Source organism: Fukomys damarensis, unplaced genomic scaffold (genome assembly GCF_012274545.1).
Source record: "Fukomys damarensis isolate Sample0158 unplaced genomic scaffold, DMR_v1.0_HiC HiC_scaffold_33, whole genome shotgun sequence".
In the NCBI taxonomy this organism is placed as follows: Eukaryota; Metazoa; Chordata; class Mammalia; order Rodentia; family Bathyergidae; genus Fukomys; species Fukomys damarensis.
The window spans coordinates 1,327,136-1,345,292 of NW_022900945.1; the positions used below are offsets into that span (position 1 = coordinate 1,327,136).

At 52.7% G+C, this 18,157-nt stretch overlaps 1 protein-coding gene across 1 annotated transcript in view; it reads left to right on the forward strand.

Moving 5' to 3' along the window:
- Positions 1-18,157, forward strand: part of Patj (PATJ crumbs cell polarity complex component) — a 150,568-nt gene that overhangs the window by 91,041 nt on the left and 41,370 nt on the right. Inside the window, exons 31-32 of the mRNA XM_019204676.2 lie at positions 1,691-1,887; positions 17,249-17,340. Coding sequence (XP_019060221.1) covers positions 1,691-1,887; positions 17,249-17,340 — 289 coding nt within the window. The remainder of the gene's footprint in view (positions 1-1,690; positions 1,888-17,248; positions 17,341-18,157) is intronic.

Consider the following 18,157-nt stretch of genomic DNA (forward strand, 5'->3'; position numbering starts at 1 on the left):
TTTTTTTTTTTTTTTTTTTTTTTTTTGGTGCTGGGGATCGAACTCGGGCACTTGAGCTTGCGAGGCAGGCAGCAGAACCACTGAGCCAAATCCCTGGCCCTTAAAAGATCACTTTCTAGTGTGCTGAAGCTTCTGTTCCATGTTATTTTCCTGGCTGTGATACGGGTCCTTACCTGAGCTGCTCTGCCAGTCCCAGAAGCAACAGGGAGGAAAGCTAAGGGCCAGGTGAGCCCAGGATCTCAGCCTCGGCCTCCCGAGGGACTGGCCGGACACCGCCACTGAGCCACGAGGCACGGTCAGCCTCGTGCTGACCCAAGGGTTTCTGTGAGCCCGGGTGGCCCTGTCCTCTCCTTGGGGGATCCCAGCCCTGCCCGAGACCTGCCTCCCCACTCGGGAAATCTGATGGATTTCCAGCGCCATGAACGGAGGACTCGCTCTCTGACAAGTTCACCTTTTCTCCGTGCCCGCTGCTGCAGCGAAGCCGGCTGAGCTCTGCCGAGCTGAGTGCTGCGGGCGTCGCAGTCCACACCCCTCCGCTCTCTGCACGCAGCCACTCATCCCGGCAGCTGCCCGCAAAGCCACCAAGTTGATTTGCTGCTTTCGTACATGGCGAGTACCTTCGTGGCACTGTATTTTACAAACCGTGTTATCACTAAAGTTCTTGCAAGTCTTTTAAAATTCTCTTCAAAATCCTTGCAAAGAAGATTTATGCTCTTTCTGAAATAAGAGGACACGTGGCTATCTGTGTGTGCGTGGACTCATCTTCCTGGTTGGAACTCGCTATTCACTTCACACCCAGGCTGCTGAGGCTGGTGCAGTGGTGCACGGCCTGCGGCTTCCTCTCCAGTCTGCCGTGGGCCTTGGAGCTTGGCTTTTGCTGCAGGCTGCCTTCGAGTCCATCGTGTCTCACAGATGGAGCCAGCGAGAGTGGCCAGAGGGTCAGAACCGCTCCTGTACCCTTCATTCACAGGGCAGCAGCGTGGCCCGAGGCCGCTGCACCTGGTGAGAGCCCAGGAGGCCTGGAGTGACTGTTGCTGGCTCCTTACTCTTTCATCACTGGGTCAGAGGTGGTGCCTGGAGCCCCCAGGGGGAAACGCTTCTGACACTCGGTGGCGCCTGCTTCCTAACTCCCCTGCTCCTGCTTGTGTGACTTGCTTATTTTGTGCTGTTCGTGAATTTTAAAGACTGTATTTTAGGAGCTGGGCTGTGCGTCCTTCCTAACATCCACAAGCCCTCGAGCTTGATCCCCGTACAGTACGCATGCTGTATATGAGAATAAACACACTTTTAAGTGGAATCGTGCTTCAGAAAAAGTTGTTGGTTTTCTTTCATACGGAACTGTAAACCCATGAGAGAAGCCGTGGCTGTTGGCTTCGTGTGCTGTCTCCAAGCCGGGTCCCCTCGTGGCACGGTACTGTTGCTCAGTACTCTGCTCCCCCGTGGGGTGCAGGGAAGGGCCGTGGTCCCCCGCATTGTGCTGATCGCAGTGCCCGGAAGGTGGGGCGGTGGGAGCGGCCATGGGCGGTCTGGGTGAGCCAGCTCAGGGTGACGCAGGGCTGCCCTGGCCCCGGGGAGCCCATCCTCCGGAGCGCTCGGTCAGGGCGCAGGTGTACAGGAACCGCTGACTCTTCCTAACAGAGTCAGCGGCCCCTTCAGTCTTTTAAACTTTCTTTCTCTTTTTTTTTCATAGAAAAAATCAGGCAGAGGTATGCGGACCTGCCCGGTGAGCTGCACATCATTGAGCTGGAGAAAGACAGGCAGGGGCTGGGCCTCAGCCTGGCGGGCAGCAAGGACCGGTCCCTCCTGAGCATCTTCGTGGTGGGGATCCATCCAGGAGGCCCCGCGGCTGCTGACGGGAGGATGCGCGTGGGAGACGAGCTGCTGGAGGTGAGCTCGCGCGTTGTTACGTTTCCTTCGCCCCTGTCACAGAGAGAACTGGAACCAGGTTGTCGGCTGCACTCAGGGGCTTGTATTTAATGCCATCCCTCCCAAAGGAGCAGAGCTGCATGTGGGTCTAACCTTGTGACTTTGTCAGGCTTCTCTTTGGGTTTGGCCTCTGTTGCTTGGCTTTGTAAAGAAGGCAGCAGAGCCAGCAGAACCCAAGGCTTGGGTCAGGAGTGGCCCAGCTCTGTCGCATCGAGCAGCGTTACAGCCTCGTGGGTGCCTGGCTCTGGAGAAGGCTGGAGCCCGAGGAAGCCAGGGCAGGGCCGGGTCCTCTGCTCGCCACTGTCTGAATGACAGCATCGACAACCTGACAGGCGGTTCTCCCTTCCCTGCACACGGGCAGGGCCCTACGCCCCGACCTCGGTCTGCTGTTCAGTGCTTATTCCTTCAACGGACACGTTTTGAGTGTCTGTTAGGACACGAAAGGGGATGAAGGCACCCAGTGCCTCCATTCAGGCTGCGCAGCCCGGCGGGAGAGAGCAGGCGAGAAAAAACCTTTACCCTGCGAAGTGGAAACCGGCTGGGAAAGCGGAAGCTGCCCAGCCCGGCACCCGTCTCTTCGCCGAGTTGCACCATGGTGTCTTCCAGCTCTGGTGAGCACTGTGCCCAGGGCTGGAAGAAGTGTGTGTGGGGACGTCCGGAAGATGCAGTCCAGAGACGGCGGCTCCCTGGCTTCGTGCTGTCCGATTCCTCCTGCTCAGCCTGCAGTGCTCGGTCACCATAGTGTAGCCAGAGCTGGGCCGCTGCTGCGGGAAGGGAGAAGTAGGGAGCCTTCCAGGCCTTCCCAGTGCACCACGCCAGCCTCACGGCTCCCCAAACACTGTGGCTCAGGGGCTTGTTTGGTTTTTGTAGTGAGGGTCTTGCTATGTTGCCCAGGCTGGTCTGGTCAAGAGCTCAAGTGATCCTCCTGCCTCAGCCTCCCAGGCCCAGGGACTGAAGGCTCCTGCCATGTACCCCACGTGGTGCAAGGATTCTTACGGAGGTCTTGCCTTGAAGGTGTGATGGACCAATAACTTAGGCTCCTGCGCCTCCCCTTCCCGGTGGAGGGGCAGGGGCTGAAAGTCCCCAGCCTTCAGCCATGGGCAGTCTTTCTGTGACCACCCTGACCCGACCCCCTTAGGGGTGCAGTCGGAGGGTTCTGCGAGGGTGAGCAGGGTGCGCATTCGGGCCTGACACACAGGAGAGGTGCGTGGCGTCCAGCCAGTCCCGGTGCACGGAGATCCCTGGATTCGCTCAGGCCCACCACGTCTGTCAGACCGTGCCGCGTTTCAGTCCTGCTGAATACCGACACCCTTGTCCGCGGAAGCCCCTGCACCCCGGGAAAACTCACCCAGGTCCCGGAGCGGCTGTGACATGGGCCTTTCCGGCCTTAAGTCAGGATGAGGGGGTTGAATGCAGGTGGGCACCAGAGAACCCTGCTGTCTCCAGGCCCCTCCTGCCCAGTGTGCAGTGCCAGGCTGAAGAAAAGCTCATGACAGAGTTAAAGAGAAAGCATGAAGACCCGAGCGGTCAGCTTCGCACACGAAATGTGGGCCTGGGCACCGCGGTGCTGGACGGAGGGGCTGGCTGAGCTGTCCCTGAGAAGCAGTGGCTCCGCGTCCAGTTTTCCCACGAAGGATTCAGGCTGAAGAGAGGTGCGGCAGCGGCTGGCACTGTTCCGGGAGTGCGTGACCTCCGAGTGCTCAGTTTGGGCGAGGAGCTCCTCCCAGCACCCAGCGTCGCTGCATCCTAAGGAAACCGGAAAGGAAAGGGCAGGGCCAGCGGGCGAATGCTGGCTTCTCTGACCCTCAAATCTGGGCTCCCGCCGAGGTCTGGGTGAATCGCTGCTCTGGAGGGCCGTGAGTGGATCTCAGCTCGCAGTTTCCGTGGCAGGCGTGGGTGAGGGCAGCTCACGCGGTGCCAGTGTAGCGCGTCAGCGATCGTTTCTCATGCTGACCACTGTACTCTCCAGAGGCCCCTGCAGTGCGTCTCGGGCCCCCACCTGCCTGGTGTGCGACAGACGAGAAAAAATACACTGCGAGACAGAACTTGAGAGAACGTGGGGGCCAGGACGAGCAATCCGGGCAGCCGACAGAGGCGCTGGCCAGTCCAGGCGCGGACTTTATCGGCGGTCAGCTGGGGTAAAGGAGGTCACTTGCGGTTTCTACGGAAATTAATGTAAACAAGGCGCATAAAGCACAGGACAACACATTCTCGAATTAGGAGCAGTACAGACAACATACATGTTTCTAATGAGGACACTGTGCTGGTCTGAGGGTCTTAGCCGTGGGAATGGAATGTGGTTCGAGTCCCTCTGAGCTCGGCACCGGTCTTCGGCCGGACTCTCCTCTACAAACAAGCTGGTGGTGGGATTGAGTCCTCCCTCACAGCCTGCTCTGGGCATCGTCAATATCAAGTCGGCTGCAGCATTCTGCTCACCTGCTTGGCATCAGTGCCAGTCTGAGTCCCTTCGAGAGTGCAGTTGGTGAACCACACCCATGTCTTAAGGAGCAGAGAAGAGGGTCATTTTTAGAAGAAAAATGGTCGCTTCTGAGCTTGCCCTTGCGTGGAGGATGCCGCTGCACGCGTGGCTGGGGATCTTCCCTCGGGCACCCTGCAGTTAGGGCTCTGGCCCCTCTGCAGAAGCCCTTGGGGAGCAGCCGCGTTGTCCTTCTCTTCCACTTCCTGCTGCGAAGCCCCTGAGCTTTACTTTTGCTGTTCTTCTTTCTGAGTGGCTCAACAGGGGAAGAGTCTGGATTTTTTCAGTCACACTTCACTGTCTTTAGTTCACTGAAGTATTTAGGACAGAAATCTGTGCTCCTGCTGGTGTTGTATAGAAGGCATGACAGCCCTTTGGTCCTTATCCCTGTGGCCTGGTTATTGCTCTGCCAGAGCTCTGTGCGGGTTTCTCCACCAGATTGTCTCAGACCCCTGGAGAGAAAACGCCTTGAAACCAGAGAGTAAAAGTGTGATGGAGAAATTCATCACCGAGGAGAAAGGTGAAAGAATAATGACAACTAGGGAGAAGCCGTGCAGTGCGGGAGGACAGTTGGCTTCCGTTTGCCCCAGCCTCACTGCTAAGCAGGAGGCGCCCCAGGCCAGGCCCTCTGTCCAGCCCACCATCCCCAAGACTGCTCACTGCATCCTGGTGACCCACACAGCCCAGGAAGAAGGACGCTGCGGGATCCCAGCCACACCACACAATTGATTCCCGTGTTTTGCTTTATTTGTGCAGTGGAAATTTCCACCCCACTCACAGGACAGTGGCCCCCTTGTCCATGAGGGATGCAGTCTGGGGCCTTCGTGGCTGCTGCAGGCCCCCGAGTGCTGAGCCCTGTGTATGCCGGGGCTTTTCCTTAGGTATACAGCGACAGTTGAATATGTAAATTAGGCACAATGAGATAACAGCGACAATAATGAAATAAAGCGGTCACACGATGTACTGTACGAGTTCTGTGACTGTCTCTCCGGGTGTCTCACTGTGATTTCACACTTTTGTGTAAAAGGTCTCTCATCTCTCCTGCATCCAAATATCCGGGGTCACGCTCAGGCCTCAGACTCGGTGTTAGGTACATGAGCTCACGTGGACGGAGTCCGGTCCACCCGATAGCAGATGGCTCTCAGTGAGTTCCTGGCGGGCACGGAGTGGACACGCTGGGCAGAGGGCTGAGTCCTGCTACTTGGAATGATGCCTCGTTTAAAACTTCTGGGTTTTGTATTTCTGGAATTTTCCACAAAATAGTCACATGCCAATGACCACAGGTCACTGAAACCTTGGACCACGAAACTGACTCAGGCTGTCTCTCCCACCGCCTGAGCGCTGACCCTGGGTGTCAGACTGCGGCCAGCCTGACAGGGGCAGGCTGTGCGGACGTATTTGACACGTGGAAGTGAGCGTGGCACTGTGGTGAGGCAGTTCTCCTGCTGTCTGCCTCTGCACTGTTCGAGAACGGACTGACAGTGGGTGCCGGGATGCTTTTGTGTGGTGGGCTGTGGGTGGTGATGGAGAGAGAGCTACCGGACCCCGTGACACCCATCCTGTGGCACACGGAGTGTTCTGACACAGGCCAGCCCGGCCGGCTGGAGCTTGGCTGGATCCTGGCTCGGCCACTGCCTGGCCTCGAACCCATTTGTGGTCACCAAGTCTGAGTCTTGCGTCCTCGTTGCCACGCACAGGAGCTCTGAGTCCCATGCCATCCAGCTGAGTGCATCGGGGTAGATGCTCCGTGAGCCGCACCTCAAACGCCAGCAGATGCTGCTGCTGTAACCCGGCCACGCCAGGCTGCGCCGCTCACGGATCAGTACCGATGAAGAGGAGAGGCGAGCTGGAGCTGGCAGGCGGGTAGGGTAGAGTCCCTCAGTGACGAGATGTGGCTCTACAGTGGACCCTTGACAAACTCATCCATCCCCAGGGCTGGCTGTAACTCAGGGTGGTCAGCGCAGGCTCAGGCCCCTCTGCACAGCCTTCAGTTGTCTCTCCTGCAGATGGGCCGAGCTCAGTGTCCTTAGAGAGACCGCGGCCCAGGATTTCTTCCCAGTGAGCCCCACACAGGAGAGGATGTGTCCTGTTCCTTCCAGAGCTCTTTAAGGCTTGGGCCAGGGATTTAGCTCAGTGGTTCCACTGCCTGCCTAGCAAGCACAAAGACCCAAGTTCAATCCCTGGTACCCCTCCCCCCAAAAAAACCTTGCTTTCAGAGCTCTTTAAGGCTTGAATCTGTATCTGACACCATTTGGAAGCAGAAGCAGCCAGCATTTGGGTTCTAACTCAAGACTTTGTTCATAAGTTAAAACAAAAATCCAGGCTGTTCCTATGTCAGGCTGGTCTTAACTCAAGGGTCTACTATATCTGTAAAAGGAGGCATAGAATGTTTTGAAAACAAGGGGAATCTAGTGACATGACTTGGGCTGCAGCTCTAATCAGGCAGCTGTTTGTATGGAGGATGCTGGGCGTCCTGGTCGGGGCCGGGCTTGGCGAGCAGCACCTCCCTGTGCTCTTGGTGAAGCAGGACCAGCTCACGTGTCGCCCTCCTGCGTTTTGAGGCTGCGGCCGGGATACCCTCAGGATCGGCACTGTCTCCTGCGCGCGGAGCTGCCAAGGGGTGGGCCGTGCAGGCTCCCTGTGCTCATTCTTCCAACAGGAAATGGTCCTCGCCTTGCCATCCCTATTCTTGCTCTTCTTTGGTGCTAGGACTGAGCCAGGGTCTTATGCACACTGAGCCTTGCGTGACGCTGAGCCACGCCCTCAGCCCCAAGGGGGGAGGAAGTTACCAGCGGGCACCTACGCATTTGTTCAGGCGAACCAGTTGTGTCAGTTGGTGGCTTCCATGAGCAACGCATACGCTATTTATTTCTCGATTTGCTTTTTGTTAAGAGGCATGAGAAGGGGTTATTAAAGGTAGCTACAGGACATGCTCAAGCGTTGGGGTGAGCGCTCAGGGACATGAGGCACAACGCAGCTGGGAACTGTGAGTCTTGGGCTGTGCGAGTCTGGAATTCCACGCTCTCTAGTTGTGATCTTACTAGTGGGTGAGAGGTGGCCACCCATGGTGGGGAAATGGTCTGATCCTATGGGGGACCCCCAAACGGCGGTCCCTCCCCAAGCGAAAGGGGAATGGGCAGGCCCTAGGGGAGAGGGACTTGCCGAAGTTTGCTGTTTTGGGAGAAGAAAAGGAAACAATAATAAACTGGGCTTGTGTCCTGACACTGCAGTTTTTCTTAAAACTCCTGATTTCTTTGTCTCCTTTCTACCGGGTTATCTGTTCTGCTCTTCTCATTTGCCCCTGAGACTTTGGGTCAGACTTCAGGAGCTGCTTCAGGCTGAGGAGGGCATCGGTCCTGCCCAGCCCAGAACTGAGTCTCATCCTGACCCACCCAAGGCGGTGCAGGGGTATTGGGTTCCGTTGTTTGAAGAACTGTCATCTTCTGATAGACCAAAGCTGAGCTCTCCACTTGAGGTCTCTTCACTGTCGCCCAGGTAAATGTCGCCGGGCTGGGTCTGAGGGTCCCTGAGATGAAACAGGGAATTTAACCCTCCCTTTAAAACAAGTCTGCAGGTTCTTAACTGCCACGTGGAAGAAGAGACAGGAGGAGGATTTATGAGAGGGAGATGGGACATACTCACAGTCTACTGCGGCGCTAGCGAAATGGGGCCTCTCTTTACCATGTAGAAGTCTGTGTTTTTCAAAATATATCAGGGTTTAAGGTTCACAAAAATCTACTTGTCTCCTAATATATAAATTTAGAAAAATCTGAGCTGCATTTTTCAATACTCTGCCTTTGGAAGGTGTTTTGATTTAATTATTTTGTTTGTGAGAAAACAAATCTTGGGGGCCTAGGCCTTTAAATGAGTGTGGCCATAGGGAACAGTGGGCTGTCCAGGTCCAGGTCCAGCTGAGGTGGATTGTGAGCGCTGTGCCTGTCACGCTCCGTCCTTCAAACCCGCCCTTTGGCCCTAGGTCTTAAGAAGTTACTCTTCATGTATTTTTGTCTGTTTTTGAGAAAAAAAAAAGTGTAACCATTTTAAAAGAATCTTTATTGCTTATTGTGGAGTTGAGTCTTCCTGTCCCTCTCCGTCCCTAGGCTCAGCTCCCCTTCCCCTTTCACCTGTCCATCTGCAAGGCTAGAGTCGTGGCTTGGAAAGTGAGTGTCCCCCAGAGCCCCTGTGCTCATGGGAGCGTCTTGCAGGGGGTGGAGCTAGAGCGTGTGACCCTGGGATCAAGGGTGTGCGGTTGCCACTTTAGTCCACTTGTTGGCGTAGCATACTTGTAGGGATGGATAATGGGAAGCCCTGGTCTGGGTGTGGGCGGCACCGTCCAAGGGCAGGTAGCCTGGACGGCATAAAAGGCAGCCACAGGCTGCTGCGGCTGCTGCTCCACTACTTTACTGCTTTGCTTCCCTCTGCCCCGCCATGGACTGTTTCTCCTCTGAGGTCCCTGTGCAGTGCCACCCTGCCTTGGCCCAGCCAGCAATAGACTCAGACCTCTTCAAACTGAGGCAAATAAACCTGTCCTCCTTTAACTGTGGTGTTGGGTATTCGCTCTTAGCAAGGACAGGAGTGAGACAGCTAACGTCTTCATCCTGGGCCAGTCGGTGCCCAGGGATGGGGAGGAAACACATTATCGGGTGGGCTGTAGAAAAACAGTCAGAGACGCTGCTGCCTGATGTCAAAGAAATGTAGGGCTGCCTTTAAACTGACCTGGAAACCTTTAAAATGTAGATGATAGACAAACCACATGTGTGCTGCTTTCTCCACTCGACAGTGCTCTCCTTGTGGTAACACATTGCATTATATATTCTCTTACCACACTTCCTTCTTAATGGAATGATCTTCCATTTGTTGGCACATGATGATGAGTGTAATAAATCTTTTGTTGATAAATATGTAGTTTCTCTACTTTAAAAAAATTTTTTTTGAGACAGGGTCTCACTTGTGGCCCAGGATGGCCTTGAACTTGTAGCAGTCCTCCTGCCTCAGCCTCCTGAGAGCTGGGATCATAGGTATATGCCCCCAGTCAGTCCTGGCTGTATTTTTCCCCATTTCAGATTTAGTGGAATAGACATTTTGATGCCTTAGTTTTCAATCTTTTTTTTTTTTTGTACGGGGGATTGAACTTGGGACTTTGCACTTATACGGCAGGCAGTACCACTGAGCTAAATCCCAAGCCCTAGTTTTTAATCTTTTTAGAATAAGTACTTAGCTGTAGAATTATTAGATCAAAAATTAGCCTATAACATTATTCATCTTTATAAACACAATTTGCTCTTTTTGCTGCATGTGTCTTATTCAATAAAGAATTTATAAAAGGAAAAGTTAAACTATAAATTTTAGTATCTTGAAATGTGACATTTAGAACATATTCAAAAGTAGAGCAGGGAGGAGAAGGCTCTGAGATTGTTATTAGTTGTTCAATCAATGTGAATTTCAACCAAGTTCTCTAATAATAATTCATCGCTTTCATACTAAATCCTTTTGTTTAAAAAAAAAAACACTGGCAGGGGTATTGTTGAGTATAATAAATTGTGACATGATATTCAGTCCTCAGGCAAATCTGTTACTTGAACTAAATTTTAATTTTTGCATAATTAATATTTTCAATCCTAGCTTCTTAATTAACTTTTACTTCCAATTTGGTATGTCTTTTGAGTGGATTTAATTGAGCTGCTTTTCAGCAGAAATATGTATTCATGTTTAGTTGAACTGCAGAAAATTAAGGGTAGTTGAAAACCTATCTTCTCACGGTATTTTTGAATAATTAATTTTATTGAAACAAGTCTCATTAAAGAGCTCTGACATGAACGTTCATGCAGCATTAGGAAAGGATGTACATCCATTTGCTTCGTTGAGTCTTCACTGGATTAACCCTAATTCTCTAGCACCCTGCAGTCAGGGTCCTGTCTCTGGGCCTAGGGGTCTGGTGTACATTGGCTTTGCTTCCCTGGCCCCGCAGTGGAAACAAAGCCATGAGGGGCAGGTTCCACACAGTGAAAGCCTGCAGGGATGTGGACGGGCGCCCTCGTGGGAGCTGTCGTCAGAGCCGCTGTAATCTGGAAATTCAGAACCTGGAAAAACAAACTAATTTCCCCATAAGATCCTGCGCTCTGCTGCCCGGACCGAGGAGCGGAGCCGGCGGTACTGGTACCTGTAGAGCAGGGGCGCTCTCTGTCGGTGTGCCGGCCGTGTTTTCCAAACCAAAGGCTCGGGGTGCGGTGTGGGCGCTTGTCTCCCCAAGGCCACCCTGACGCGGCTCTCGGGGTTCCTCGAAGAGCAGCCAAAAGCAGCTCAGAAACCAGAGCTGAGACCAAGAGCCTGGGCGTCCCCTGGGCAGAGAGCCCTAGTCCTTTCCTTCCTTTCCCTTCTTGTGGACGCCAAGGCAAGCTCTGAGTACCTGCGGAGACCCGGGGTGGCCCGGCTGTGTCACCTGGGGGTGTGAGCGGCATTTAGAACCGGAGGGGCTGGAGGCTGTGTCTGTGGCGTCTCCACAGCGGAAAGACAGACTGGGTCAGGTAGTCTCCCCGTCACGGGCGCTGCGGTCGGTGCCGCGGACGGTGGCCGAAGCCGCCGGTGTGCATCTCCCGGGCCGGGTGTCGTCTGCTGCCTCCCTCCGGTGCTTCCCGGTGTGCATGTGCCATCCTCGTGGGCGCAGTGGTGCCATGGCTTCTGAGGAGCCCCGAACCGGGGCGGGCTCGCCGATGGCCCACCTCTCAGCCCCATCTCCTGGGCTGGACGTCAGCACATGGAGGGACGGGCGCCCACGCTCCTGGTCCACAGGCAGAGAGCTCCTACAGAGCCTCGGACAGCTACTCCTGCCGTTTCCTCCCTGCGGCAGGCGTCTCATGAGCACAGTGAGAGTGGCTGAACAGTTCCCTGTCTCAGGTCTGCCACGAAGCCACAAGCCCCTGCCACACGCCCCGGCCGTGGCCTGCGTGTCACCACCGCTGGGCCCCCGGCGCGTGGCAGGTGTTGCACGGTCAGGGTCAGGAGCACAGTCCCTGCTGGGAGAAGCAGCTTTGGGTGGGTGAGGACCCCATGGCTGTGCCTCTGGTCTGGCCAGGCTTTCTCATCCTGGTAGCGTGTGGCCTGGGGTCACCTCTCATCGTCAGGGCCCGACAGACACAGAATAAAAGTGTGGTTCTCTCAGTTCACACAAGCCAGGCGTTAATCATTGGAAAAACACATGTAAACAGGTGTCCCTGGAAAATAAGGGGCTGTGGCTGTCCCGGGATAGAGCTATGGACCCCGCTCTGAGGTGACAGACTGTCCTCTGGGTGCGGGGAAGCAGCACAGAAGGACTAAGGGGTCACAGCGAAGATGAGGTCGTCTGAGCCCTTCCCCCCTCGCCCTTGGGGAAAGCCACCCCGTCTCTCCATGTCCTGGGTCCCCGAAAGTGAGTGCACTGTAGTGCTTTTCCAGGGTGTGGAGACTGGGTGGCCACTTGTGTTACAAAAGGACAACAGCAGTATTCACCCCCAAGTAAAAACTTTCATGGTTTTCCTTTGGCTTGGGTCACAAAGGCGAAAAGTATGGTCAATCTATATTCATACAGTAAAACATTGTGAGGGTCCTCTCATTGTTCAGGGGTGGCTCATTTGCATGGAGAGAAAAATTCACTCTCTGGGACTCCATGTTACACTGGGACTTAAAAAACCCCAACATGGGCCGGGCATTTAGCTCAGTGGTTCTGCCGCCTGCCTCCCAAGCATAAAGTTCAATCCCTGATACAAAACACAAAAAGATGAAACATAAAAACCTCAATAGTCACCAATGAGCATTTCCTCAGTGGATCTGTCCAGGCCTAAGGCAGCACCTTTTCTTTTCTTTTCTTTTCTTTTTTTTTTTTTGGTACGGGGAATTGAACTTGGGTCTTGTGCTTGTGAGGCAGGTAGCTGAACCACTTAGCCAAACCCCTGGCCCCCACCTTTCATTCTTGTTCAGAGTTTATGTAGTAGCCATGTTTATAAAGATGGCCTTTAGAAGTCATCTGATTTTATTTTTTAAGAGGATCACACTGTTGCCACTGGGTGTGCCCTCAGATTACAGATTTCTTTTTTTTAAGTGGCTACTAGCTGAGTGTGGTGGCACACACCTGTAATCCTGACGCTCAGGAGGCTGAGGCAGGAGGTTCACCATGAGTTTGAGACTGGGCTGGACTGCCTAGTGAGACCCTGTCAAAAAAAAACAACAAACAGAAGAGGATAGCTATTTCACTTTGGGCAGATTATCCAACCTTAAGGGTCAGTTTTGTGGTCTAGTTTGAGTAAATAATACCTAGTTGTGCTGAGATTTAAGTGAGGTACTGTCCGTGAAGACATTAGCAGACGCTGCACAGGCTGAAGTCCTCAGTAATCGGCAGCCACGGTTGATTATAAGTGATCCTCAGACCTGGGGAGGTGTGGGTGCTCTCTTTGCCTGGGCTGTGCTTGGAAGCCCTCCCACATCCGATGTTTAAGAATGTGCTTTCTCGGTCGTGGGATAAGGGGCAGTCCCACTTGTGCATAAAATTGTCATAGTCTTCCTGACACTTACTGAATTTTCTCTGGAATGTATTTTGCTTAAGGATAAAAACTACTTGCATAGTCGAAATCTGCTCATTTCATTTCATTAGTAAAATTGTTTTATATTAAATAAGACTTACAAACACTTCCAGGTTACTGAATAATCAGTGGCCACAGAAAAAAGCAGAGAAGAACAACAGCTCCTAGAATCAAGTGAGAGCAGAAGCCCAGCCTGCTGAGCCTATGGGGCACAATGGAAACAGGTCAGAGCAGTTCCCAGCAGAGAGGCTAAGGTGGACAGAGCAGAGTGACTCCAGGCAAATAGCCTGAGGCCCTCCTCACCACCCTAGAAAAGCACGAGCAGTCCAAATCTTAAATTAATAGAAGGGAGGAGATTATAAAGACCAGAGTTGATGAAACGGAGACTAAAAAACCAGTACAAAGGATCGGTGATTCAAAGACTTGGTTCTTTGGAAGGATAAGACCAGTAAACCCTTAACAAAACTTAAGGCAGAGGGGAAGACAAGCTCATGTCAGTGCAGTTGGAAATGAAATTGGCGAAATCACGACCACCACCACCAAAATCCAGAGGATTCCAAGAAACTACTTCAGAATCCACATCGCAGCCGCTCAGATACCGCCAGTCCTCCTGAAACTCTTCAGTGACATCAGAAGGAAGCGGCACTGCTGAACTCACTCCTGGGAGCTAGTGTGTCCGGATACCAAAACCACACGGATGTCACAAAAACGACAGGCCATCTCCTTAGTGAACATGGGTGCAGGAATCTTTAACGAGGTACAGGCAAACTGTCCCACAATTCATGAAGAAGATCATAAACCACGACCAGGAACGTTTCATCCCAGGGATGCAAAGATGATTCAACATATGCAAATAAATGTGACACGCAGAAGCAAGAACAAAAATCACACCATCACCGGGTGTGGTGGCACACACCTGTGATCCCAGCACTCAGGAGGCTGAGGCAGGAGGATCTCTGTGAGTTCAAGACCAGCCTGGGCTACATAGTGAGTTCCAGGTCGGTCTCAACTACATAGTCCCTGTCTCAAAAAACAAAATAAAACAAAAAATCACACGATCTTCTCGATAAATGCAGAAGAACCCTTTGTCTCATTTACCTTCTTGGTGGTAGGACAAAAATACCTGACACCCACAAGTTAAAGAGGGGTTTAGCCACAGTTGATAGAGGTTTCCATCCATACTTGGCTGGGTCCAAGGCAGGGCAGAATAGCAGAGGAGAGACAGTCCACAGCAGGGCCATAGGAAGAGCGAGTCATCGCACAGGAGGTAGGAGATGCCAATCCCTTCCAGGCCACTCCCCAGGACCCACCTCCTCCCACCCACCAGGCTTTACCTCCCAGCCTCACACCCAGCCATGCACCCATCTGTGGACTCTTGCAGCACCACACACCCGTGATTCAGTCACCTCCAAAATACCCCCTATGAGCACGGGAGGCTTTTTTTCACAGATGGCATGATAACTCCACCGAAAGACTCCTAGAGCTATTAAATCCTGCAGAGTTGGTAGATAAAATACGCAAAAAATCAATGTTCCTGTATACCAACAATGAACTCACCAAAAAACAAATTAGGAAAACAATCCCATTCACAACAGCTTCGTGGCAAATTAAATACTTCAGAATCAGTTCGAACAAGGCAGTGAAAGGCATCTGTAATGAAAACTACAATGTCCTGGGAAAAGATGTTCAAGAAAACATCAGAAAATGGAAAAATGATCCCTGTTCCTGCATAGGGAGAACCACTGTTGTCAAAATGGCCATGCTTCCAAAACCAACAGATTTAATGCAATCCCAATCAAAATACCACAGCATTCTTCATAGAACTAGGAAAGAACGACCCTAAGATGCATGTGGAACCAGAAGAGACCCAGAATAGCCAAAGCAATCCTGGGCAACAAGAGCAGAGCAGGAGGCCTCACAGTCCCAGACTTCAAGTCCTCTTACAAAGCCACTGAAAAGGTGGCAAGGCACTGGCACAAAACAGACGTGTGGATCCATCGGGCCGAGCAGAGGACGCAGAAACAGCCCCGGGCACCGTTTGCCGTTGGGATTTTGACAAAGGGCCAAAAATGTACACTGGAGGAAAGACAGTATTTTTGACACTTGGTGCAGGGAAAACCAGCCATCCACAGGCAGGCCAAATCTAGACCCATGTCTTACCATGTGCTGAACTAAAATCGAAATGAATCAAAGACACAAAGACAAATACTGAATCTGCAACAGGCCAAATAGGTAAAACTTTTGAAGACAAAAGCTTAGACAGGGACTTTCTGAACTAAAGCCCAGAGGTACAGAAATGGTAACCAAGAATCAACAAATGGGATCATATTAAATTAAGAAGCAACCTGGCATGGTGCCTCATGCCAGGAATCCCAGCATTTAGGAGGATGAGGCAGGGTGATTGCCATGAGTTTGGGGACAGCCTGAGCTACATTGTAAAAACCTGTCTCAGAAAATTAAGTAATTAATTAAAAGCTCCTGCCCAACAAAGGAAACACCAACAGAGTCAAGAGAATGAGAAGGAATTCTTGCCAGCTACTCCTTAGACACAGGACAAATATTTAGTGTGCATGAAGAACTCAAAATAATTAGACATCCAAACATAAAAGATTCCATCAAAAAGTGGGCAAGCGAGGTGAATAGACACTGCCACTCCCCGCTCCCTGCTCCCCTCCGGGTGAGGTCGGGGTGAGGCGGAGGGGCAGCTCATTCTCTGTGATGATTTAAGACCCTTGTTCATAACTTGTTATAAAGTAGGTTGGAAACTGTGGTAGCAAAGTCGAGACTGCTAGAAGTGCGATTCACAAGCCTGTTTTTGCTGCTGATACATTTTGGATTTTTCCTGTTACCAAGACTGCTTTTACTCGTTGCTCTGAGATGACGGCACAATTCCTCATGACTGAGGAGATGGGTGTGTGGTCCTGCGTGCTCAGCCTGGGCGCGGCTGTGGGTTCAGTCCCAGCACCAAAAGTGCGTGTGCGTGCGTGTGCGTGCGTGTGCGTCCGCTACATATGTGAGCAAAGTAAACCAGAAAGTAGGCGAGCATATACTCCAAATGTACAGAGGATGGACGCCTGTTTCCAGCAGTACGAGGGCCTGAACCTGGGGCCTTCACACTGAGGTGCACCCCTTCTCTTTTTACCTATCTTGAGACACTGTCTCACCAAGTTAGATGGGACTCAAGCCTCTCATCCTCCTGCCTCAGCCTCCCAATGAGGGGATCACAGGTGTGTACCACTGTCCCCAGCCTGGGCACATTTTTAAAAACACTGTGTCAAAGGCTGAAAACAGACAAGATGTGTAGTTTTAAGCACACAAATATGTGAAATCCGTGGGTATCAGTAGCGCTGCCAAACATAAAGGCGCCCCTTGTAGTTCTCACGCAGCCTTGTGAACGAGGTGACCAGTTCCATTCCGGCACCGAGCCTGGAGGAACGTTGCACGGCACCAGACTTCCGCAAGCTTGGTGATCTCAGGGTGAGAGGCGGGAGAAGCATCGCTGGTCCACGGGCAGCGGCCTCCTCCAGGACAGCCACGGCGGCACACCCTCCTGTTCATGGCCGTGTCCAGCGCGGCAGAGGCTCCTGGTCTTCATGCGCAGGGTGTCAGAGCGTCCAGGCGGGCTCCGCCCCTCCCCACCGCTCGCAGTGGGGTCGGCGCTGTCCCCCAACAGTGCCCAGCACCCGGCCACGTGAGCAGGATGATGCACAGAGCGCAGCTCCCTGCATGACACAGAAGGACAACTGCGATCGTCACCATGGGGCAGACAGAGGGAGAACTTCAGTCTAATGTTTCAGATCAGATTTCACTCAAGCAAATCAAGTTAAAATCTGACCACATCTTGGACACAGCAGGTGGTGCACTGATTGTCTGCTGAGAATGTTTCTGTACCACAAATCTAAAATTTGCCTTCAAACAAGAGTGTAACCCTTAGCTCCTCCAGACAGGCAGAATTTGTCCTGCCTGAGAACCTGTCCTGTGTTGAGGAAGCGTTCACCCGGCCCCCGGTGCAGCGAACGCTGGCCTGGTCTGTTCCTTCAGTTTTAGGGAGTCTAGGGAAATTTCTATTAAGAAATGAAGTTTGTCATAAAGCCTCTGTGTTGAGCTCAGCTACTGTTCTCTTCAAAGGGTCAAAGGCCAAGTGATTCTAGCATGGGTGAGTCCTGAGTGCACACTTAAAGGTGATAGGCTTTCGGGCTTCATCCCAGGTAGGTATCCATGGATCCGCGTACACCTTTACGTGTAAATGTACAGGCTGGCGTTTTACAAGTGCATTTTCTTTCTTCCCAAACAGATAAACAATCAGATCCTGTACGGAAGAAGCCACCAGAATGCGTCTGCCATCATCAAGACAGCCCCACCCAGGGTGAAGCTGGTTTTCATCAGGTGAGAGGGGCTGGTCTCGGGCCTCCCTGGCGGCCCCTGGGATCTCATTACTGGTACAGAACTGTTTCATTTCTGGTTGGTCTGAAACATCGTCATCGGTCCTGAGATACACTTTCCTTTTCTGATTACCGCTTGAGAAATATGGATGGCGGGGCGAACAGAGGACCTAGAGGGAGCACTGGGCTCCAACCGCTGCCACCCTTTACAGAGCCACTCTGCGAAATAGCACCAGCCACCGCCCCGGGTCCCTCCTCCACCTGCGTGGCCAGGCACGGTGTGCAGCATTCCCAAGAATGTTTGGGGGCCACCGGCACGGATCAGGGGACCTGAGCAGACCCCACTGGTGGCTGTGCTTGGGGTGCCGAGTAAACAGAGCCCCCTGTCCCTGACCGCTGCTCCAGGTGTGTGTATTGGGACCCCGGGAGCTCCTCCCTCGCAGGAACCTGTCCCTGAGCCTTTTCTTCAAGCCAGTCTGCTCTCCAGACACGGCCCTTTGTGTTGGCCTGGCTGAATGTACCCAGGGTCACGTTCTGACTGGATGGTGTTTTGTCCTCAAGCATCTCAGGGCACTAAATTTAGAAAGTGACGCTCAGGCCCTCGGTGCCTTCCTTTGTGTGTGTGCGTGTGTGTGTGTGTGTGTGTGTGTGTGTGTGTATCGCACTGATGCTTTCATAGAGCTCGGCGATGCATTTAAGGACGCGCTGGGCACAAGATTGTTGTGGTCTTTTGGGGAAGGCTGTGAAGGGCCTGAACCAACCCTTGGCAGTCGAGGCTGAGTCTAGGCACAGAGCGTCTGCTTCAGAGGCAGCGGGTTGCT